The sequence below is a fragment of the Cetorhinus maximus genome, chromosome 10 (assembly GCF_964194155.1).
Source record: "Cetorhinus maximus chromosome 10, sCetMax3.hap1.1, whole genome shotgun sequence".
In the NCBI taxonomy this organism is placed as follows: Eukaryota; Metazoa; Chordata; class Chondrichthyes; order Lamniformes; family Cetorhinidae; genus Cetorhinus; species Cetorhinus maximus.
This window is the reverse complement of record NC_135888.1, coordinates 1,238,923-1,264,771: the sequence shown is the minus strand read 5'-3', so window position 1 is coordinate 1,264,771 and position 25,849 is coordinate 1,238,923. Positions and strand designations below refer to the sequence as shown.

The window sequence follows — 25,849 nt, the reverse complement described above, 5'->3', positions numbered from 1 at the left end:
CACATTTGTGTTAGATCTTAAAATGCCTTCCCTTGCACATAGCCTTCTCTCCTTTATACATATTTTCCCCTTTGAATGCAAATTCCCAGTGTTTCACTATGTCTTTGGACTTTACCTCACTAATAATAAAAATCTATCATAGTACCAATTTTACCAGTAATCTGGTAAATTTGGGGGAAAGTAAACACTTTCTTGACTTCTCCTGGCTAGGTGAAACATTTCACCCCCTCTTTTGAAATCAAACTACTCTGATTTATTTAAAAATGCAAATGTTCCCTTTACACCTCACATTCTAAAACTTCCCCCATGTTTACCTATTTAACATTTTAAACCTAGCTTATCTTTTGATATATCAAAGCCTTCAGACCAGCTGCCTTTAATTCAATTAAGTCCCACACACATGCAGACCCCACTATTACTCTACAATAAATTCCAAATAACATTATGAAAATTATATCTTCCTGACACTTTAACTAAATGGAATAACGCCCTCTCACCACTGCTAAGCTTAAAAAAAGTTTGCTGTTAACCCATTGTGCTGATGCTGAATTATTGCTTCATCAGCTTTTATTTTTTTAATGATTACATTGTGATATGTAGATGATATATGATAATAAAATATATTACCTTCTACAGATGGTGAACAGTCAGTTAGAAAAGTTATAATTGACATCCAACATCATAATTTGCAGCCCATTAGAGATGATAAACAGCAGGTGCAAACTGCAAACAGTAAGTCACATTGATGCTTATCTTCACTCCCTTTGTTTAAAGCATGTTTTCCTCCCTTTTGTCTGGTTCCTCATCTCGGTGGATGCAGACAAGCTCTCTCATACAATGGCTCATTCTGCCTTTGAACTAGTTGCTAGAATTTGTATGAAATGCAGGATGACCACACACTTCTGATTATTTATCATTTCCTCAGTGGCTCAGTCTCAATACCGCATCACTTCCTGATACTCCATCTTGTTGGGATTACCAATTTAGCATGTATCAGATCATAGGTACAAACAAACTCACTTCATTTTACTTCCTACATAGTGGAGCATCATCACATTCTGAGCCTAAGTGCTCTATACATTTCAGCATTCAGACAAATCTCCTGTAGAACTTCAGATTACAAAAAATCATTGGTGAAGTCACAAAAGTGTTTAGGCAAAATCCAGGTTGGAACAAATTATGGCAATTATATTAACCATATTGAAAAAAATCTGCTGCACATTACATTAGTAGATCACTGACCATTGATCCACTATTTACTGTAAGTAACTTTTTGTCAGGAACAAAACATTTCAGTGTTGAGATATTTGTACTTCATGTGGCTTGATGCTAACAAATCAGCTACTCCTTAATTCATGGGATGCAATGTACAAATTCTGATAACTCGCAGACCCCAACAAACCTCTAAACCCAGGTAAATTCTTGCCGTCATAGTTTCTTGTCAGCTTAGTTACTACAGTTCCTATAATTTAAGAAAACTGATAAATCAATAATGTACGGTTATTAAATAATACTTGGAGCTTATTTATATTCAAGTTCTTCCTTTTTATTTTTTCTATATAATGCTTAATGTGTCTGCATTGCAGAAGGACAAAGAACTCTTTATTTTGATCACAAGCATAGGCTTTACAACGATCCCATTCATGACCCAGACTTGTCCATAGGTAAGGCTGAGTTTCTTTACTGTTTTTGAACATTGAGAAATATTTACTTTGCAGCATTTTAAGGATTTTTTTATTGACCAATATTAATGAATAATGGTGACCATCATTCACTGCTTCATTCAGCTCATGCCAGGTAAAAGTGGTACTGACTGACTATGCATGTGTAGCTCTTCAGTGTGCTTACACGTTTACAATCAGAAAAAGTAGTAAGACACTACTGCAGTCCATGTGAAATGCTAGAAGTTACCATTTAGTGTAAACACAGGGCAATGCAAGCAGGTGATTTAGTTGTAAATTCGGGGACTGTATCTTCATGGTGATGCAGTGTTAAGCGAATACAACCAATGTCAGACTAAAATTTGTTATAGAAATTTCAGTTTTAATTTTGAAAATGATTCTGGTCAGTTGGCACCAACCTTTAGAACCAATGTTGTCAATTAAAATAGCAAAACAATATTTAAGTTGTCACCAAGTGCCAGGTTGTTATTTCTGAACATTTTCTATGACCTTATAAAACCATAAGAAGTGAAACAATGGACAGAATTTTGCCCTCGTCGGGCGGGCGAGCGGGAGTGGTTGGGAAGTTGTCCGCCGCCCGCGATCGAGCCTCGACCATGATTTCATGCTGGCAGGCCAACTAAGGCTCGCCCAGCGCGCTGCAGCGCTTAGTACTCTATGGGAGGGGGCGTGGAGAAGAGGAGGGCAATTGGGGAACTTTGCTCATGAGCGGGGGTGCATGCAGTAAAAGGTCCCTCAGGGAGCTGAAGATATAAAAAATCAAAAATAAAGAATGTAAAAATGTTAAAAAGCATGTCCTCTCATATGACCCTGGCACGAGTAGGGACATGTTATTAATGAAAAGTTAAAATTTTTATTTTATTTTTATTTGCTGTTGGAAACTTCACCTCGCCCATGGATGAGGTTTCCTAAAAAGTGCAAAGGCCACTTTGGCCTTTTCGTCTGCCCGCTAACTGTAAGGTTGGACGGGCAGTGAAAAATTACATTTAATTGGTACTTTAATGGCCTCAATAGGTCTGTTAATTGTTGGCGGGCGCGCTGCCAACTCCTGCTGACCAAAATATCGCGAAAGTGCGCGATGATGTCGGGATGCTCGCCCGACACCGCGCATCATTTTACGCTCGTTCAGGTCAGGCGCGCGCCTGCCTGATGAGGTAAAAATTCTGGCCAATAATTCTTATTTTTGTTGAGACATCATTTTTGGAAAAAACCCTTAAAAATAGAACAGAAATATGAGAAAAACAAATTTTCTGACAAAATTAATTTTCAAGATGAAAAGCTACAATTTGCCAAACTTTGCAAAACAAGACTAAAAACATTTCTCCTTAACGTTTCAAACAAAACTCAAAATGAAATTAAATTTATTTCTCAGATTAAAGCATAACTTATATATCTCTTCTATGAGAAGGATTTCCTTTTACCTTTTCTCCCTCTATTTTTCTATTGTAGCGCCATACCAGCAACTCTGCTATTTTCAATAGCAGCCATAGTTGATGTAGGAACACAGAGTGAAAGTTGTCATGCTGTGAAAGGCAGAAAGGAACCATTCAGCTCATCGAGTGTCTTCTGGACCTTTCAGAGAGCAATCCATTTGCCCCCCCCACCCGGGTCCCGCTCTTTCCTTCATATCCCTGCAATTTTTTTGCCCTTTTCCAAATATTTATCCAGTCCCCTTTGCAGACTACTATTGAATCTGTTTCCACCCTCCTAATGGCCTAATCCTAACAATTTGCTGCATAAAGAAGTTTTTCCTCATGTCACCTCTGGTTCTTTGGCCAATCACCTTAAATCTGTGCTCTCTGGTTATCAACGCTACAGACCATTGGAAACAGTTTCTCTTTACTTGCTCTACCTAAACCACTCATGATTTTAAACATCTTTTAGCTCAAATCTCCTCGCAGCCTTCTCTGCTAAAAGGAGAGCAACCCAAGCTTCTCCAGTCTATCCAGTAACTCATTTCTCATCCCTGGAACCATTTTTCATAAATCTGTTCTGTACACTTTCCAAAGCCTTCATGCCCTTCCTAAAGTGTGGTGCCCAGAATTAGACACAATACTCCAGCTGGGGCTAAACTAGTGTTTTGTATAAGGTTAGTATAACTTCCTGACTTTTGGACTCTATACCTCTTATTTGTAAAGCTTGGAAAGCTTAAGATTGCATATACTTTATTAACTGCTTTATTCACCTCTCCTGCCACCTTCAAAGATTTGTGAATAAGCACCCCCAGATGGCACTTTCCTTGCACCCTTTTAAAATTGTACAGTCTAGCTTGTATTGTCTCTCTTCATTCTTTCAACTAAAATCTATCACCGCACCTTTTACTGCATTGACTTTCACCTGCCATCTGTCCACCCATTTCTTGAGCCTTTGTCCTTCTGGAATCTATTATTTTTGCCTCTCCAAGTGATTACCATTGTTTTGTTAAGGGAAGCAAGCAGCACATATCAAATACATTACTGATGAAAATTGATTTTGAGAGAATTTGTTGCCGGTAAAGAGTTTCATGTCTAGTACACTTTCCTATAATCTGTTGGAAAGAAATTGAGTGTTCCAGCAATGCCTCAGTTGCAGGAAATTTGAAACAGGAAATGGCCATTATGCTGAGCAAACCTATCCTGACTTGAAGGGATACACTTAACCTATCTTTTTTCAGATGGTCCATGGCCTGCAGTAAATTCTGTTTTTATTTTCCATGCTGTTAGATTGTGTGACCTGTGTACCAAAATACATTCGTATTCAGAGCCTGCTGCATGTTACTTTATTTCCTTACAGGGCAGTTCAATACCTGCCAGTTGTGTGGAGCAAACTTTTCACGAAAGAGTGGCCTGGTAGACCACATTCAGTTTGTGCATCAGAGGTATAGGCCCCATGTATGCACATTATGTGATCAGAAGTTCCGTCGACCATCAGAACTCAAAAGACATGTCCAACGGCGTCACAACAGTGAGTCTCATCTTCAACACAGGAATCCATCTGGAATCTTTCTTCCAGAAATTTCTGCCAGGCCTAGATACAATGTAAATGCTGGAAATGTGCTGTATATGTTGAGCATTTCCCTAGTCTTTCTTTCTCAAGTTAATGCAAAACATCCAGAGATATTGTTGTTTCCAATTTGATTACACTCTGAACCAGTATGACTTTCATGCAGTAAAATAATCATCAATTGCCTTTCTATTCTGAATTAAATAATCTCATTTGCAGTTTTATTGTTTGGTAATTCATTCCTTAATTAAAAACTGAAAAGGCCGAGCAGATCATAGCTACTTGTAATTTTGTTGAATATCTCAGATCATCTTTAGGATCAAAAATGACCACCTTTTGTTGAAATGCTGTCAAGAAATTTAACTATGTTAAATTTAATTAGTTTTTAGACACTTATTTATAACATTTTATATTTTTATTTGTTTTATTTTAATTTAAAATTCAGTTCAGTCATCATCTTGAAATATTATTTTAAAGTATCTGGTTTACTGTACTTCTTTAGTGTAATGCATTGTTCCACCTTGGAGCATAATTGTCCATTGCTTCTGGTTTACAGATTGCTTATCTGACATCCAGATTAGCAATGTTACATTCCTGGAAAGAGCCTGCACTGTAGAAAATGGGCTGCTAGGATTACCAGGTATGTTACTAATCTGTTTTGTTTAGAGATACAAGCTAGGCAGAATACCTTGACTTAATACTTTCTTGAGCACCTTTGTGAATTTTAATTTTTTCTTTTGTGGGCTTTATTGTCCCACAGAAGCATCTCACAAAAGAACAACCAATGTGAATGAGACGGCTGGAGATACGTCTGTGAAAGCTTTGTCCCATGGTAAGCTTCATTTATATAAAAGCAAAAAACTGCGGATGCTGGAAATCCAAAACAAAAATAAAAATACCTGGAAAAACTGAGCAGGTCTGGCAGCATCTGTGGGGAGAAACACAGTTAACGTTTCGAGTCCATATGACTCTTCAACAGAAAGCTTTATTTATGTTTTTTATCTTTGAACAATGATGTTAGCCATTAGGTGTCAGTCTTGGCTCACTGGGAGTACTCTTGTCTGAATCAGAAGGTCAAGTCCACTTCAGAGACTTCAACACGTTATGTGAGTGAAACTTCAGTGCAGTGCTGAAGAGGTGTTGCATTATCAGAAGTGTGATCGTTCAGATGCGACATTAAACTGAGACCCCTTCTGGCCTGTCAGGCTGGCATAAAGATCCCTTGACACAATTAGATATAGAACAGAATAGTTCTCCCAGTATCCTGGGCAATATTTATCCCTCAATCAACACAGCTAAAATAGATAATTTAGTCAAATATCATTACATTTTGGGACCTTGCTGTGCCCAAAATGGCTGCTACATTTTCCAAATACAAGTAGATTTGACTATACTTTAAAAGTAACTCATTAACTGATGTGCATAGGGATGCCCTGAGACCATGAAAGTTATTTATAAGCTCTTTCCCCATTCCTTAATCACATCATCAGGGATCTTGCCATTTATTCCAGTCATGTGAGGATGAGGTTATTTTACTCAATGCTCATCTTCACCAACCAAGTGAACAATGCTTTTGTCATGCAACATGCCAGCACCAATAATTTGAGAATTTAGAATTCACCATAACCTAAGATATGTATTTGTATCAAAAACATGTAAAAATGAAGATCATTTTCATTAAGCAAGAGGTACTGGTGAAATTTGTTCTCAGAGACACTATTACTGAATTCAAAGTTTAATCTGTTGAAATATAACAAGGTAACCTGTTACACTAGTAGTAAATACAGACATTAAATGCACAAAACTATTTAGTAGAAAGTTGTCTTCAAAATTAAACTGTAACTGAATAGAATTGGTTTTCTGTATGATACAGTGAGTCTGTTATTAGGACTCCCAACAGAAATACTGGGCTTATTTAAAATCAACATATTCATATTTGGAAATACTTCAATAGCTCCTTTTTACTTCAGACTTGCATCTTAAAATATAAGTTACTTGGCTGTAGTGTTTTCCCTTAAAGGAAAAAAAGTTTAACCATATCGTAATAGATTTTGTCTGTCAACATCAGTTAAAGCTCCCGAGCCTTCACATATCGAATTACTTTTAATTTTATTCGCTAAACACAATCAGAAACATTCGTCAACCTGTACCCAGCATTTCAGCTTTGTTTTGCGTGACTTCATTTAAAAAAAGAACTCTCTATTCCTCCGACTCTGGCTATTTGTACATTTCCACCTTCCTTTGCCCCACTATTGGTGGCCAGGCCTAAGCTCTAGAATTCCCAACATAAACCCCTTCTGCCTTTTCAATGCCTGCTCTTCCTTTAAGACCTTGGTAAAACCTACCACTTTGACCAGACCACTCCTAATTTTTTTTTTTTTGTCTGTGTCTTTTTATGATTCAGTTAAGCACAGTGGGATGTTTTCTGCTTTAAGGGCATTTTATAAATGCATGTTATTGTTGTATTCTTACAAAATTACTCAGTTTGCGTAAATATTTTGAATTTGACAAATTACTCATGTTACATTTATTTATCTGACCACATTAAAGTATTGTTAGCATTATTTTAGTGTGCTCATGCTTCAAACCTGGTATAATAGTGTATAGTTTTCTGTCTTACAGATAACTTACCTAAGATTCAGATAAGTAATGTTACATCTTTAGTCAAATTCTACATTGATGAAAATGGTGAGCAGAAATTATCAGGTAGGTTTCAGTTCGTTTTGTTTAAACATGCAGGGTATTTTGCAAAGAGAAGAGAAACAGCAAAAAGCATTGCGTTCATCTTTTTACAGGATTTTATTTTTACTTTGCATATCTTCCTGTCCTGCAGATGAAGTGAAACTTGTCCATGGTGCTGCCTATCAGGTTCAAACTGGCAGAACCGCGCCTGTGAAAAAGAAAAAGGCACTCAAAAAGCCCAAGAGTAAGTTAATTTTTCCCCAACACCTTTTACTCTTTTGAAAGTTTTGCCTTGTGCCCGGGCAAAATTTGAAAGGCTCTGGCAATCATCCTACGATTTACTTGAACTGAAATTCTTCGTAAAGAAGCCAATGAGTGTCAACAGTCCATTCAGTTATCGAAGGAATCACAGAAAGGCTAAATTGTGTTCTTATCAATGACTACAGTGGCAAACATACCACCGAGAGTCACTGGACTGGGAGAAGGAGCAGGGATTATAATTCATTCTTCTAGTTATTTGGTCGTACAGTACTTGAGTATTGCTAAAAAAAGAGACATGTCGAAGCTTTTCATCTTGCACTCATCAGGATACTCTGCAAGAATACCAATATAAAAAGGGAAAATAACAATTTATACTACATGTGAAGAGTGCTGATTGGTTGGCAAGTAGACTCTGGTAGAGGCGTAGCCATGGAGAATGTACCAGTGGTGGCGACTGACAGCTGCCAAGCATTGTTTGAAATTTCACCAGGTAGCTTGACCCTGATTGGTCAAGGCATTGCCCTGAGGAATGAATCAGCAAATGGCTGTCACTTATTTTGTTTAGCTGAAACATGCGCAATGTGTGCACAAGTTCTTTCTGTCAGCAAAGAACAGGGCCTTATGTATTAGTATATGTAGCTTCCAGTACACAAATGCACCACACTGCAAGCCCAACTGACGAACTTAAATTGGTTATCAGCGTAATACTTAGCGTACTTTAGCATATGTTGTCCAGTCGCAGAATCACATCTAATATTGAACAGAGTGTTTTGAATTTTGCAAACGCAGGCTGTTTGGCTACAGTCTGTACCTTGCCCGTTGTGAACAGCGGCTGGGATATGCTGTTTGATACAATCTAGCATCACACTGGCGCTGAAATTCATATATCACATTACTCATTTGTGTGATAGGCAGAACATGTTTTCGGCTTAATGGCAGCATCCTGTTAGTGGCGAATAACACTCGCGTTGCTACTGCATAGTAGCAGCGTAAAATAGCTTCACCTGTTGCTCAAATTTTTGAGATGCCTTGCCCTTCCAGGGTAATCTGAGGTAGACTGGGCACTTGTCAGGGCTGAAAGTGACAGCCTTAGGCCAGTCCATGAGTTTGCATTCTATATAGCATGAAATGATCTGATCAGGATAGCCATTATCCTGCAGGATGCCTTTGATGCGCCCTATTTCAGCATCAAGCTTGCATGGTGAGCAAATGGCTTGGGCCCTATTTACAAGGTTGCAGATAAGACCAATCTTATAATGTGTGGAACTGTAAGTGAAGGTAGGCATTTTTACAGGCTTGCGGTAGACAATGGTAGGGAACCCCTGGCAGATTTCTCAACTAGTACGTCAAGGAAAGGGAGTTCATTTGACTGCTCCATTTTAAAGGTGAATTTGAGTGCAAGATGGAGCCCATTAAGACATGTAAGGAAATTGTTACATGCAGTTGCGGATTTAAATATAACAAACATATCAACAACATATTGGAACTGTGCGAAGGGTAGGAGGTTAGGTTTCATTTCATTGAAGACACTTTTTGTTGGGTTCCATGAGGATAATGGCTGCCCTGATCAGATCATTTCGCACTGTATATCGCGCAAACTTATGAACGGGCCCAAGGCCATCACTTTCGACCCTGAAAAATGATTCCACGGTGGACGACATTTGCTAAATAATCCTCAGTGTGCCATGTATGACACTAACAACCAATTTAAGTTCGTCAGTTGGGCTCGCAGTCTGGCGCATTTGCATGTACTGGAAGCTATGTATATTAATACACAGGGCCCTGTTCATTGCAGACAGAAAGAACATGTTCACATATTTTGTTTAGCTGAAACAGGTGCAATAAGTGACAACCATTTGCTGATTAATTCCTCAGGGCAATGGCTTGACCAATCAGTGTCAAGCTGCCTGGTTTAAATTTCAAACAATGGTTGGCAGTAAAGCTATCAATTATAATTAGTGCCTCTAAATTACTGAGATGAAATTGCAGAATACAATATTAGCACATAATGCAATTTTGTATACAAAAGCATTCACATGATATTCTGCTGTCCACTATGTTAACAGGGCATCCAATAATTTACTTTAAATGGACTATGTGTTCTTTAACAGAGTGCAAAAGGAATTTCACAAATGCGTTGATAAATGTATTTGTTGATAACCCACAGTGCAGTTTCATCCAATAAGCTTCATGTCGGTGTTGAATTCCGGGGGTTAGGAATAATATTAAATAGATGAGAATTTCTTGATCTTTCAGAAATTTGTAACTAGAATTCCAGTTCAATTTGCTTAGAATTTCAGTATCTAAGGAATGTAGGGAGAAATGTTATGATTTAGTTACCCCCTGGTACAGAGCTCCTGAAGAAAAGAACATGCATCAGTAATTTGGATATTGAAATTAGGGTGCCTGACTTCTGGCCTGCACCATCTTCCACCCATTAAAGCTAGGCTCTGCACCAGGCACAGTTGAAAGCCTCAGTGGGAACAGTTGATGTTGATTAGATATTACTGGATACATCTGAGGGCAGAGATTACGAGGCTCTGCTCTGGACAGTAAACCACAGTGAGAGCAGGAAACATTGCTTGATGGAAGCAAAAAGTATGCAGAATTAGGGCTGCAATGTTTTGAGGTCTATTTCAGAGCCACATCCATGTCCAACAAGGCTCCGTGATGACAGAACATTTCACAATTTCTGCCCTCATGCATGTTCAGTTACGTAGACTGTAAAGAACATGGATTTGCACTTCCATTAAAAGCAGATTTTTTTTGTTGATTTTTAAAAAACATTACACGTACATTAGTGTTAAAAATATTTGAATCGATGCTCCTTATTACAGGAAAAGCTTATTCTGTTGATAATCATTTAAGTCTTTCTTCCCTTAAAAGTGGCACTGTGAAAACATTAAAATTCCCTACAGTTTACCAATTTACAAGTTTAATTTATGGAGGAAAAGCTTATTTTAAATTGTACTGGCTCTCTTTACTTTTGAAAATAACCTTTAAGCTTGTTATCCTGCTACAGTCCATTACTGAAAACCAGATTGAAATTGATCATAGAGAGGGTTGCACTTACTGCAGACATGGTTTTCCTGGCAGTTGGATTCACCAATTTCTGACCAACCTTATTTTGGGCTTTGTCAATTTTTCTAGAGAAGGTTATTGATTTTTTTTCTTCCCCTACCCTCACCCTGAAATGTTTAGAGAACACATTACTTTTGTTCTGCCTACAGGAACAAATTTTCCTGATTCTTGGCTCTCTAGCTGTTCCTCCCAAAGAGTTCCCATTCCTCCCCAATTCCACATTTGATGATTAGGAACATTTTTCTCTGATGCTACATATGTATTTTTATAACAGGATAGACAAGTGCTGCATTGATCAGTTAACAGTCTACACTCTATTTGCAATGATCGTGATGAAACAGTTGGTGCTGAGGCACATGTCATCAGTATTGGGCACTTTGAGGTCAGCTATAGTGTGCATTATCCGAGCAGCAACAACATCATGTATTTATATAGCTCCTTTAATGTAGGAAAACATTCCAAGGTGATTCATAGAGATATAAGGAACTAAAATGGATGCTGGCCCATATCATTCTTCAGCCAGGAGTGCTGAGTGGAAGATCGATTTATCTCAACCTCCTAAGGACCCCAGCATCACAGATGCCAGTCTTCATCCAATTTGATTAATTTCACGTGATATCAAGAAATGGCTGAATTCATTGGATACAGCAAAGGCTATGGGTCCTGACAGCATCCCGGCTGTAGAACTGAAGACTTGTGCTCCAGAACTAGCCGTGTACTTAGCCAAGTGATTCCAGTATAGCTACAACACTGGCGTCTATCTGGCAGTGTAGAAAATTACCCAGATGTGCCTGTGCACAAAAAGGACAAATCCAATCCAGCCAATTACCACTGCATCAGTCTATAACGCAGTTTATACTCAGTCATCAGTGAAGTAATGAACAATGCTATCATCGACAGTGCTATCAAGTAGCCCTTACTCAGCAATAACTAGCTCACGGGTGCAGTTTTGGTTCTGCCAGGGTCACATAGCTCCAGACCTCATTAAGCCTTGTTCCAAACATGGACAAAGGAGCTGAACTTAAGAGGTGAAGTGAGGGTGACTGCCCTTGACATCAAGGCAGCATTTGACGGAGTGTGGCATCAAGGAGCCTTAGCAAAATTGATGTCAATAGGAATCATTGGAAACTCTACTGGTTGGATTCATACATAGCACAAAGGAAATCACTGTGGCTGTTGGAGACCAATCATCTCAGCCCCAAGACATTGCTGCTCAAGTCCCTCAGGGAAGTATCCTAGGCCCAGTCTTCTTCAGCTGCTTAATCAGTGACCTTCCCTCCATCATAAAGTCAGAAGCTGGGATGTTTGATCTTGATTGCAGTGTTCAGTGCCATTCTCAACTCCTTAGATACTGAAGCAGTTTGTGTCTGTATGCAGCAAGACCTGGAAATCATTCAGGCTTGGGCTGATAAATGGCAAGTAATATTCACACCATACATGTGCCAGGCAATGACTGTCTCCAACAAGAGTTAATCCAGCCATCCACTCTTGATGCTCAATGGCATTACCTTCACTGAATCTCCCACCATCACCATCTTGGGGTTACCAATGACCAGAAACTGAACTGGACCAGCCACATAAATACTGTGGTTACGAGAGCAGGTCAGAGGCTTGGAATTCTGCATCAAGTAACTCGCCTCCTCACTCCCCAAAGTCTGTCCACCATCTACAAGGCACAAGTCAGGAGTGTGATGGAATACTCCCCACCCGCCTGGGTAAGTGCAGCTCCATCAACACTCAAGCAACTCAACACCATCCAAGACAAAGCTTGATCAGCACCCCACCACCACCTTAAACAATCATTCCCTCCACCACTGGCACACAGTGGCTACAATGTGTACCCTTCACAAGATGCACTGCAGCATCTTGCCACGGCACCTTTGACAGCACCTTCCAAACCCATGACCTCCACCACCTAGAACAAGGACAGCAGACACATGGGAACACCAGCATCTACAAGTTCTCAAAGTCACACAGCACCCTGACTCGGAACTATATTACCACTCTTTCACTGACGCCTGGTCAAAAACCTGGCACTTCCTCCTTAGTAGCACTGTGGGTATACCTACACAAATTAAATCTAGGAGTTCAAGAAGGTGGTTCATCACCGCCATTACAAATGCTGGCCTTGCAAACAGTACTCACATCCCATGAAGAAATAATGTATTTCTGTTCAAAATATTTCCTTATTGAGAGATTTCTAATTTCAAATTTTGTTCAGGGAATGATGGTTCCTGCCTTCAATTGAGGCAGTGAGAACATGATAGAACTGACCACATGCATGTCCTCTTTGATTTTTATCTATGTAGATGCAAGACAGACTCCTAGATGCCTGCAGTCACAAGTTACATTGCTGGGATCTGCCATTAGTCCATTGCCTGAGAAAAATCTTGCAATCAGCTCAAATGTTAATTTACAAAGACAAAATTCTGATTTTGATTTGTAACAAAAATTTTTTGACAAGGTGATATTTCAACACATTCGAACTTTCTGTTGAATTTTTACTGTTTTGAACAAGCTTGTTTGCCAATCCACTGTATATACTGTTTAAAAAATTATTTTTCTTTTTCGTCAGAATTTTTCTTTCTACATTTGTGCAATACAGCTGGCTTCTCCGCTGTATTAAATGACTGCAGTAATTCACAGAAGCTAATTGTTGCAAAACTTTGGAAAATGGCACCTGTTCCATATTTTTTGATGGTGATGTTAGATAGGATGGGTGACCAGCAGCCTCACCATTATTTTCTGTTCTACATTCTGTAGCAACAGGGCAGTGGTTTGTGTTCTGCTCAGACTCTTTTTATCCATTTTAGGATTATGGATATTAAAAATGACATTGTGGTGTAAGTAACCTAGTTATGGGGATTTTTTTTTAATAGAATCTAATTGAGTAATTATTCAATCTTTGAATTTTCCTTTCTTCATTGTTCCTTTTAACCTTTCCATTAGTGTTGTTTTCTCTCCCTCTTTGGATCCACTGGCCAATGGACCATTTCCCAAAGTAGTATGCAGATGGGTGCCTTGTTCCAGGCTTTTGTCAGTACTGTTCCTGAACTGCTTGCTGGAAAGTGCTAAAGAATAGTTCAGCTCGAGTCACTGACTTGTTTCTCTTCCTCAGTGGAAGTGCTTCACTTCATCTTAACGTTAGTGCTGCCACCTCAGTTGAGGTCCTCCATCATATATAGTTTCTAACCCAAGTCCTACTATGGTTGTTAATGCACCAGTGGGATAAACAAAAATCCCTCTGAACTATAAATGCTTCACCCCCAAGGAAAAGAATAGTGGAGGTGAACATTGTTCTGTATCGATTCCAGGCCAATGCAATATCGCTCCTATTGTCATTTAAGAGGTATGTAACAGTGAGACTCCACCCAACTTGGCATTTTCTTCCTCCAGGGAGTACCACCGACCACTTACTGCCTTATGTGGCAGAGATTGTGAACTCAAAGGAACAGGGAGCTTGAATTTGCACCTCTTCTTTCCATCCATTGCTTGGTCTCGTGCCAAGCCACGGTGCAATCCTTCAAACATCTTTGCTTTGCTCATCTCAACATAGGATCTAAAGTTCCATTTACAAGATTTCTACTGAATGCCTTCCTTGTATTTAGAATTAGTAGACATTATTGCACAGATAGATCTTGCTTTACGTTTTACTTTTGCTTTTTTTCAATCCAATTTTTCCACCCAAATCAACCTAGAGGGCCTACATACACTGTTTGGTCTGTTAGCCGCCTCCACGGACACCCTCAACAACGATCTTGGCTGACCTTCAATTTTGGCACATTTCATGGGAGTAAGCAACCCTCCCCAAATGCTTATTCCTATCCTCCATAGATGGACTATTTAAAAGTGGCTAACCTTTATGTAGCAGATTCCGCATGTCAGTCAAAATAGAGGTTCTAAAATTTATATTTCCTAATAAGGCATTGTTTTAATATTATTATAGCATCTTAAGTATGCAGTGAGAATGTGTTCATGTGTCAGCTTTGGAATCTTTGGCCTAATGCTCTCCTCATGCTATCATTTTATATTTTCAGGAGTGCACAGTTGCAGTCTTTGTGGGAATAAGTACTTGTATTATTCTATTCTTTGGAAACACAAGCTTATGCATGGAGGTACACTTTCCATCAAATCTTGCAACTTAAGATAATTTAAGAGATTCAATTTTGGCTAATGACACATTTGATCAATATAAACACATTTAATAGCATTTAGTTTCTTTACTGAGTTCATTAGATTAAAAAAAATTGATTAACAAGTACTCATTTTTCTCAGTTATTTCCTAAAGTATGTAAGATCGCAGATTTCGCAGATTTGGCGTTTTGTGCAGAAATATTTAAGGACTAGACCAGTAAAGGAACCTGGTGATACACCATGTCATTTATCTAACATGGTGTAACACAAGCTGATGGGTTGAAAATTGTCTCCTGTGAGTCGTCAATGCTGATCCCCAGTGTTGGGCAGGAAAAGTAGAGGACAAAGAGATCCATGCTGCCATTCTGTACTTACCAGCTGGAAGAAAGATAGCATTGGGAGAGGCGTGCAAATGGGGCACCTATTCACCTCATGCTCAGGATATCATGTAGAACATAGGAGAACAGTAACTGAAAGGAGCAGAGACAGGAAAGTAAAAAGTGGGACATCTGTCAAAACCTACCCAGTTAGCTTGAGAAGAGCTTTTATTGGATGGACCTTAACTACATTGACTAATATCATATCATCAAGCTGCTCTCTTATTTGTTAATCTGTTATGTCCCATATGAAATATTAAAATAAATTAACAATTTTTATTTTTTTGTTTGCATTACATACATAGCATGCATCAAGGAGACAAAATTAATTTTTTTGGGTGGGGTACTGAAATGAGTAGAGGTGTGGGTATACAGTAGACTAGCATACAGTAATGATAAAACCCTTCAGCTTTATTTACAAGTTTATAGCTTGTGAATGGACTGCATGTAATGTAAGTTTGAGAAATGCATTTTTACTTACAGGAAGAAAGAAACATTTCTGTCTACTGTGTGGATCAGGCTTTTTCAGGTCAAAGGATTTGGATATTCACTTCAAATCAGAACATCTTCAGACCTTTAAGTTTAAGTGCCCACACTGTGAAAAAGGTTTCAACCGACCTATTGATGTTCAAAAGCACATAATTGTTAGGCATACAGGTAGGTTTACAGTGAAGTGGTAGGACTTCCTCTTCAGAATTGAGAAAATCTTTAATGTGATTGGAATCCACATGCTCTCTAATCCCTGAGGCTAGAAACTGTTTAAAGATCACAAGATAATTACTGATAAAGAAAGCCATTCAGACCAATTTGTTTCATTCATCCAGAATAACTCTTGAAATCCCAATTAATATAAACTAGTAGTTCATAACGACATAATTTTTCTCAATGAAACTAGAATGAAGGAGGGCAAGCATGATCTACACAGTTCTTAATATTCCTGGCAGCAGAAGCTCAGAACAGTGCTTGTTCCTTGCTATTTTGTCCAGAAGTTAGGAAACAACACATTTGATGACTGAAAGATGTGCTGGAATCCCAGGGATGAATGGCTCTGAAGGGAGAGGGGTCTTGTAGAAACTTAAGTTTAAGTTAACAATAATCTGAAGAGTATAAGAGCTTGAGAAGAACCAAGATACATTTGCACACCCACATCCCAACATCAAATCAAACAGTTAAAGATAGAATGGATTTGCATTCAAAGTACTGCAAAGTGCTCCAAAGCCAATACATTACTATAAATGAAGTCACTGTGTGTTGGCAAAACTGCACCTGATTTATCTAGTTCTACCTTAAAAATATTCAAAGACTCTGCTTCCACCACCTTTTGAGGAAGAGAGTTCCAAAGACTGAAAACCCTCAGAGAAAAAAGTTCTCCTCATCTTTGTCTTAAATGAGCAACCCCTTATTTTTAAGCAGCGACCCCTTGTTCTAGATTCTCCCACGGAAGGAAATATGCTCTCCACATCCACCTTGTCAAGACCCCTCAGGATCCTAAAGGTTTCAATTAAGTCACCTCTTACTCTTCTAAATTCCAGTGGATACAACCCTAACCTGTCCAGCCTTTCCTCATAGGACAACCCGCCCATTCCTGGTATGTGTCAAGTAAGCCTACTCCGAACTGTTTCTAACACATTTACATCTTTCTTTAAGTAAGGAGGCCAGTACTGTACATGATACACCAGATGTGGTCTCACCAAAGCCCCGTACAACTGCAGCATAATCTCCCTTCTCTTGTAATCAATTTCCCTCACAATAAATGATAACATTCCATTAGCTTTCCTAATTACCTGCTGTACCTGCATACTAACCTTTTGTAACTCATGCACTAGGACGCACAGATCCATCTGAATCTCAGAGCTTGCAATCTCTCACCATTTAGATAGTAAGCTTCTTCTTTATTCTTGCTGCAATATGAACTTTTTCATATTTGCCCACATTATACTCCATTTGCCAGATCTTTGCCCACTCACTTAACCTGTCACTTTGTAGCCTCCTTACATCCTCTTCAATTTACTTTCATAACTATCTTTGTATCGTCAGCAAATTTAGCAACCATCCCTTCAGTCCCTTCATCCAAGTCATTTATATAAATTGTAAAAATGTTGAGGTCCCAGCACTGACCCCTGTAGCACACCACCCATCCTGCCAACAGAAAAAGACCCATTTATGCCAACTCTGCTTCCTGTTAGCTAGTCAATATTCTATCCATGCCAATATGTTACCCCTACACCATCAGCTTTTATTTTCTGCAATAACCTTTGAAAATGCACAAAGAATATTGTCTTGAGTATTTCTTCAAATGTTCCTGCCTTTGTACAAAGTACAGGCATTCTTAGTGTTCTGGAGAAATGGCTTTATAGATCTCAACAACACAGACTGCTTATCCAGTCCTAGCCCAGGCTGCCATCTGTTGACAGCACTACTCAGGAACTGAACCTTTCCATTGTGGACAGTCCCTGATTGGGTTGAGGATCAATCAGAAAGTAAGACACAAAACACTTCTTGAACCTATGGGAGCCAACTGATGCAAAATTCTGCTAGAGGATTTTTACATGCAGTCCTCGACAAAAGAAATGCATAGTGCAAGGAGCCAAGCAAGGAAAGTAAATCTGGACATGTTAAATATATACATTTTTAAAAATATATTACAAAGGCAATATTTACTGCTTTTGTCATTCAGGCTGTTTGTGAAGTGTGGCTCTGACTGACAACATACCCAACATCTCTTAACTGCTCAGACAGTATACTACAGTCAAACCATCAAAATATAAATCATTGCTGAAATGTCATTTGACAGTTGGTCAAAAGAATGGTCCTTGAAGAATAGTCCTTCACACTAGAGTGCAGCCAGGAATCAGGTTTTAAGATAGGCCAGTCTGTCAACTGAATGTTTAATTCTGCATGCACGTCAAAGACATGATCTGTAATAACTACTGCAGCATCTTCATGTTGCATATTTTTAACTTTCAGATTTGGAGAACTTTATTTGTCGAATATGTAACACAAACACAGAGACAGCTTCAGAACTGCAGAATCACATCAAAAAGTTCCACTCTCCAAGTGAGTTAAGTTTGCCATCTGTACTAAGTTCATCACTTTTTAAAAAAATAGTAGTATTGTTCATTTGGATAACTTCTAATAGTTTGCCCATCCATTATACAGTCCATTTTAAATATATTCGATTTTACTTTCCATATCCCGGGTATGTCTTGTCCCACTGGCAGGACATACCCACCAGAGGTGGAAGCACAGACAGGAGAGAATTGCCCTGGGAGTCCTCAACATTGAATCCGGACCCTATGAAGCCTCATGGCACAGGTCAAACATGGTCAAGGCAACCTCCTGCTGATTACCACCTACTGTCCTCCTTCAGCTGATGTATCAGTACTCTTCCATGTTGAAAACCACTTGGAAGATGCATTGAGGGTGGCAAGGGCACAGAATGTACTCTGGGTGGGGAATTTCAATGTCCATCACCAAGAGTGGCTCGGTAGCACCACTGCTGATCGAGTTGGCCAAGTCCTCAAAGATATATATCTGCCAAACAGCGGCAGGTAAGATAAAGAGGGAGCCAACAAGAGGGAAAAACCTCCTAGACCTTGTGCTCACCAATCTACCTATCGCAGATGTATCTGTCCATGGCAATCTTGGTAGGAATGACCACCCAGACAGTCCTTGTGAAGACAAAGTCCCATCTTCACACAGAGGATACCCTCCACGTTGTGTGGCATTATCACCGTGCTAAATGGGATCTATTCAGAATAGTTCAAAACTGGCCATCAATAGCAGCAGAATTTTAACCCATGGCTCGGCATATCCCTCATTCTAGGATTACCATCTAGCCAGGAGATCAACTCTGGTTCAATGAAGAGTGCAGGAGGGCATTGCCAGGAGCAGCACCAGACATACCTAAAAATGAGGTGTCACTCTGGTGAAACTACAACACAGGACTACTTGCATGCTATACAGCAAAAACAGCATGTAATAGACAGAGTAAGCGCTTCCAAAACTAACAGATTGGATCAAAGCTCTGCATTCCTACCAAATCCAGTCATAAGTGGTGGTGGACAATTAAACAACTAACCAGAGGAGGCAGCTCCACACATATCCAAATCCTCAATGTTGGGGGAAACCAGCACATCAGTTCAAAAGACAATGCTGAAGCATTTGCAACCATTTTCAGCCAGGTGGATGATCTATCTCGGCCTCCTCCTGGAGGTCCCCATCATCACAGATGACAGTATTCAGTCAGTTTGTTTCATTCCACGTGATATCAATGACTGAAGGTATTGGATATATTGGCAAGACTATGGACCCTGAGAACACCCCAGTTCTAGTGCTGAAGACTTGTGCTCCAGAACTAGCCAAGCTTTTCCAGTGCAGCTACAACATTGGCATCCACCTGGCAATGTGGAAAATTGCCCAAGTATGCCCTATCCAAAAGCAGGACAAAGCTAATCTGGCTAATACCACCCTATCAGGCTACTCTTGATCATCAGTAAAATGATGGAAGGTATTGTCAACAGTACTATCAAGCCACACTTACACAGCAATAACCTACTCACTGATGTTCAGTTTGAGTTTCGCCAGGGTGACTTGGTTCCTGACCTCATTACAGCTTTGGTCCAAACATGGATAAAAAGAGTTGAATTCCAGAATTGGGGTGAGAATGACTGCCCTTAACATCAAGACAGCATTTGACCAAGTGTGGCATCGAGGAGCCCAAGGAAAATTAAAGTCAGTGGGAATCAGGGGAAAATCTTTCCACTGACTACACTTTTACCTAGCACAAAGGAAGGTGCTTCTGGTTGTTGGAGGCCAATCATCTCAGTCCCAGGACATCACTGCAAGAGTTTCTCAGGGTAGTGTCCTAGATCCAACCAAATTCACCTGCATCAATGACCTTCCCTCCATAATGTTAGAAGTGGGGATGTTCACCGATGTTTGCACAATGTTCAGCACCATTCACAACTCCTCAGATACCAAAGTAGTCCTTGTCCATATGCAACAACACCTGTGCTTGGGCTGATATGTGACACGTAACAATCGTGTCACACAACTGCCAGGCAATGACCATCTCCAACAAGAGAGAATCTAACCATCTCCACTTGACAGTCAACAGCATTACCAGCATGACCATCGCTGAAACCCCACTAACAACATCTGGGGCTTACCACTAACCAGAAATTGAACTGGACCAACAGCATAAATACTGTGGTTACAAGAGCAGGTCAGAGATTGGGAATTCTGCAGCGACTAACACACCACCTGACTCCCCATAAGCCTGTCCACCATCTACAAGACAAGTCAAGAGTGTGATGCAAAATTCTCCACTTGCCTAGATGTGTGTGGTGGCAACCTCAAGAAGCTCAATACCGTCCAGGACAAAGCAGCCCACCTGATCGATACCCCATCCACCAACTTAAAATATTCACTCCTTCCGCCACTGACGCACCGTGACAGCAGTGTGCATCATCTACAAGATGCACTGCAGCAACTCATCAGGACACCTTCAACAGCACTTTCCAAACCTGTGACCTCTACCACCTAGAAGGACAAGGGCCGCAGATGCGTGGGAACACCACCACCTGCAAGTTCCCCTCCACGCACACTATCTTGACTTGGAAATATATTGCTGTTTCTTCACTGTCGCTGGATCAAAATCCTGGAACACTAACACCATTGTAGGTGTGCCTGCAGCAGTTCAAGACGACAGCTCATCACAACTTTCTCAAGGCAAATAAAGGATGGGCAACAAATGCTGGCTTTGCCAGTTACTCCCGCATCCCATGAAAGAATAAAAAAAAAATCCTTGAATATTAGTGGTTCACAAGATGAATTTGCCAACAGTCTGCTGTGATGGAGTACAGAATCAAACTGTGCCAGGACACTCTTCTGCCCCAGACTGGACAGAGTCAAGACGTTTGTGCTATAAGAAGTTATGTCCAAAGGTAGACTTCCTACACCAGGTTGTCTGGGCAGTAAGCTGGAATAAGTCACTTTACCTTCTGGTTCTCATCTTCGGACACAGTCACAAAGAGGACTATCATACTCCCTTATCCTAGACAGTCCTATTAATTAGAGAATCAGTCCTGGATCATATAAACAAAATCCATGGAATATAGGCCTATACATTACACATTTAGTAAATCTTCTGCTCTAGTTTCACAACTTTATTGGCAGAGAAGGGAATAAACACCCAAGTAGTGGCAGGAATTACTTTCAGGGCAAGTGAAGCATGGCAGATGCAGAGGAATAGTTACCCTTTTGTTCTTCCATTGTATGAGCTTTAAGCTCATCATTAGAGAAGTGCTGCAGTGTGTCATTTTTGTTCCCATTCACACATCAGCAATGCTGAAATTAGTGGCTGAGGACCACACTTCCAGTTTGAGATTTTGTGAGTGGGTCCTACATTAGGGAGGAATGGACTAAAGTTATCTTGGGCCCTTATAGAATGAGGAATCTAAGTTAAATTCAAATTCTGATTACAGAGCCCTGGGTGCTAACAATGTGCACCATCCAAATTTGGAAAATGATTTTAATGAGATTGGGATATAGATCAATTTATCTTCTTGTTGATAATCTGATGCTTTTTCAGTCCAGGTTTTAGTCAATTGATGCCTTCTACAATAAATATTTTAAAGAACCACTATTTTCAGGAAAAAAAAGCTAAAAATCAATAAATCAGAGCAATAAATTACATCAAAATGCATCTGCCTTTACTTGGGCAAGTCCTCAGTGATGATAATTACATACAGCTCTTCTAGCTATCCTTCCTCCCAAACAAAAACGTTTGTCTTTACTATGGTAGGTGTTCATGATCTCTCTAAAACCCTGCTCTTATTGGAAAGAGGTTTTAGTTTTTTATTACAATTGTTTGATAAGAACTAAAACATTATTTTTCTTTAATTCCAAACTTAAAAGTCTTTTATCTCTGGTAACCTTGATCTCTTTTATGTCAGCAGAGGTTTGTTTCTATGTTAAGCAGTTGGCTGCTTTTCTCCTGGGTTATGCTACACTAGTTCTGTGGTACCTAATCCAGTGGTAGTTTCCTTCATTGGTACTTGTGTTGACAAACTTCTCCTTTGTGTACCTTTAGAGGATCAAACCACTGCCTAGTCTCATCTACAGAGACTTAATGATTGAATTGATCTGAATTTTGGATAAAATTGATGATAAGCTTTTTTGTGGGTTGGAAGTTCTTTGATGTTGCTCATTTCCAGTTTGCTTATAGATCATAGTTTGTGTCTCTTTCCCACCTTAACCATTTGGTGATAATGACGATAAATATTAGAAGTGATCAGTTGATCACATCAGTCCCAAGTCTGATATTCATCTTTCAGCAGAACTGGCAACTGCAGTCATGTAGAATGGATGCTTTACATAATAATTCCTTCACTTGGTTGTTATTTACTAGTTATTTTATCTCAGAGTACATGGCACTATAGTATTTACTTCTAGTTTTCGTTCGGGTTTGATGGTTTTTGTTTTTCAGGCTAGGTTTTTTTCTGAAAGGAGATGTAATGACTGCTTGTCAAAGCTAAAAACTTCTTTTATACTTTATTTCCCCCACAGAAGGTCCCTTGCGCTCACTGTGATTTTCTATTGGAAAACAAATTGCAACTTCAGAGACACATGGGAAAACATTGATTACAATGTTAACACTGGATTCCTCTAAGCATTCCATCAAAATGAGGTTGATGCAATCGAGAGCATCCAGCAAAACGAGAAAGGATGACCTCAGTTGTTTTTTCTTGGATAAATAATGAAGGGACATGACCCAGTTTATTGAAATAAGGAACATAATTTATGTGGATGGAAGCAGCTGTTTGACATAGACTAAGTGCAGAACTAAAGAACAAAAATGCAAAATTAAACAAGCTTCAACTGAGCTGGAGATCAATACACAACAGAATTGCAGCAAAAAGCTGATGGTCATGTCAAGCAACTCATGGATAAAAAGCTGGATAAACACACCATTGGGAACAGGATTCAATATATAGTAGCTACTGAAATTAGTCAAAGACTGCACAGAGCAGAGTGATTTTTAAATGCAGGGGTGACGTAGTTTGGAAAAGTCATCTGTTGAGGTCACCACCGAGACTGGATGGGAACTAAGAAGTATTCTTGTATTTTGCTGGATTACTTTAACCACAAGGTAGCTGTTATTCATAAGAAATAAAATGCACAGTGTAAAGTTTATGATAGCGCAGGTTGTACATGGTCTGGAGAAGGGTTAAGTTTTTCATGTTTAGATTCTTATGTTGTGTAGTTTTTGCACTAATTAACAGGACATCTTCAACTCTGCGACAACTCAGATCTCTACATTCTGAGAATTTTGACCTTTTGCATATTCCCAGTTATCATAGCTCCACCATTGGTGGTGTGCCTTCAGCTGCCTTGGCCCCAAGCTCTGGAATCCCTTCCCTAAACCTTTCTGCCTCTAGCTCACTCTTTCTTAAAATCTGCTTCTTTGACAACCTTTTGATCACCTTTCCTTATATGGTTGAGTGCCAAATTTAGTTTGATAAAGCTTGTGAGGTACCTTGGGATATTTTGCAATGTCAAAGACACTATATAAATACAAGTTGTTGCTGAAGTTAATAGCTTGGCTCTGTTTCTGAACACAAACACATGGATGATTCATTATAGAAACATAGAAAATAGAAGCAGGAATAAGACATTTGGCCCCTCGAGCTTGCTCCGCCATTCAGTATGATCATGGCTGATCCTCTATCCCAATGCCATACATCCCCTCTCTTCCCATACCCGTTGACACTTTTAGAGTTTAGAAATCTATTTCCTTCTTAAATATATTCAATGACTTGGCCTCCATAGCCCTCTGTAGTAGAGAATTCCACAGATTCACCACCCTCTGAGTGAAGAAGTTTCTCCTCGTCTCAGGCCTAAATGGTCTACCCCATTTCCTGAGATTGTGTCCCCTTGTTCTAGACCTCTCCCCCAGCCAGAGGAAACATCATCCCTGCATCCAGTCTGTCAGCCCTGTCAGAATTTTATACGTTTCAATGAGATCCCCTCTCATTCTTCTAAACTCCAGTGAATACAGGCCTAGTCGGCCCAATCTCTCCTCATACGACAATCCTGCCATCCCAGGAATCAGTCCAGTGAACCTTCGCTGCACCCCCTCTATGTCAAATATATCCTTTCCTAGGTAATTATGTAAGATTTATACCCACACCTACTTTACTAAAGTTAATGAATGATGGAAAATAATATCCCAATGTCTTTTAAAAGCTTTGCAGTAGAATGGGAATATTAAGTTCCTAAAGCTCACATTGTATATGTCAAAGTCTTTTAACATCCATTATGCAGTCAATTAAGTAAATCTGTAAAAATCTTGGTTTCTTCTTAATGTGTACGCTCATGGCTTTAAAATATGGACCAGGCTGTAATGGAGTAATCAGCAGTTATATCATGTTAACTTTTTTTGCTGACAATCCATATTGTATTGCATGGCAAATGTGGAGGAGAAACACGTTAATTTTTTCAGAAGTCTGCATTTCTGGATGATGACTATAAATGCCCACTGCCTTAATGGAGAGAGGGAGACACACATATCTGAAGACCATATCAAAATGTGAAGCTCAGCATTTGATGGCTAGAATAAATTTTTTTTTAAATTGAAAGACATTTCAGGGTTTTTACATTTAAACATAAAGATATACGTTGTGTAATATTAACACAAAAGTCTGCTCATTTTCATATACCCAAATACTGGTGTTTATGCAGACATATACTTTAGCCCATTTGCTTATAATTTCTGAATTGAAATAAGACAGAACTTAAAACCTGTTTGTTGTTTTCTACCTGTGACAGGAGTTAAGCATTCCTGGTACTGCACTTGTTTTTCCCCCCCAAAATAAACATAGTATTCATTATTCCAGTACCTTTATTTTGTTCAGATCAATTAAAGGTTTTTTCTAAACCTTCCATTTCCCTATTTAATGGCACATCTATACCTGAAATGTACCATTTCTTTTGTTTTACAGATACTGATGGACCTATTATGTATTTCTGGCATTTTATGTTTTCCTTTCAAATTTCCAGTAGTTGTAATTTTGTAAAAAAAATGAAAATGTTTTAATTTTTGTAGTTTCTTAGTTTCACGTTTTACTTCAATAAAAACTAAACCAAAACGTGTCTTTACTTTTCGTATTCTCAGGGCATCCCCAAGCATTTCATAGTCAAATGAGTTACTTTTGAAGCATAGTCACTGTTACAAAGTAGTGCATAACACACACACAGTTATTTAGTACAGTATTCTGTAGACAAATGTTACCAGCAATAAGTTCAGTGGCGAATTCACAATTTCTGTGGCAGGCTTCAGTTCAACAATCAGTACCCAACATGCATCTCCCTCTGGTTCGTTTATCTCCTTGGATCATCTAACAATTTTGTTTTCTTACAACCATATGCTAACATATTTTGTTAGGTTACATTTTTAAAAAGTGTTTTGTAAGACAAGGGATTTGTGATGAATTTGAGAAACAAAACGTAAGTGCTAACTTAAAAAATCTATGCTCTTCTAAGCTTGAAAGTCATTCACAAAAATAGAACGCAGTTCTCAGTAAACCTTAAACTCTATTCTGATAAATCTCTTGACATGAATTTGCATTCATGTTAAAACTATTG

At 39.1% G+C, this 25,849-nt stretch overlaps 1 protein-coding gene across 9 annotated transcripts in view; it reads left to right on the top strand.

Annotated features, from left to right (window-relative positions):
• LOC144685385 (uncharacterized) overlaps positions 1-25,353 on the top strand; it is an 81,539-nt gene extending 56,186 nt beyond the window's left edge. For 6 of the 9 annotated variants that reach the window (XM_078549793.1, XM_078549788.1, XM_078549792.1 and 3 more), the window contains 11 exons: positions 637-732; positions 1,587-1,664; positions 4,455-4,625; positions 5,221-5,304; positions 5,425-5,496; positions 7,287-7,370; positions 7,498-7,590; positions 14,726-14,803; positions 15,683-15,856; positions 18,167-18,256; positions 25,207-25,353. In XM_078549793.1, coding sequence (XP_078405919.1) covers positions 637-732; positions 1,587-1,664; positions 4,455-4,625; positions 5,221-5,304; positions 5,425-5,496; positions 7,287-7,370; positions 7,498-7,590; positions 14,726-14,803; positions 15,683-15,856; positions 18,167-18,256; positions 25,207-25,301 — 1,115 coding nt within the window. In that variant the 3' untranslated portion in view covers positions 25,302-25,353. Of the gene's footprint in view, positions 1-636; positions 733-1,586; positions 1,665-4,454; positions 4,626-5,220; positions 5,305-5,424; positions 5,497-7,286; positions 7,371-7,497; positions 7,591-14,725; positions 14,804-15,682; positions 15,857-18,166; positions 18,257-22,771 lie in introns of all 9 variants that reach the window. The other 3 variants (XR_013577715.1, XM_078549789.1, XM_078549791.1) reach the window with 3 other exon arrangements.
• Positions 25,354-25,849: the final 496 nt, after the last annotated feature.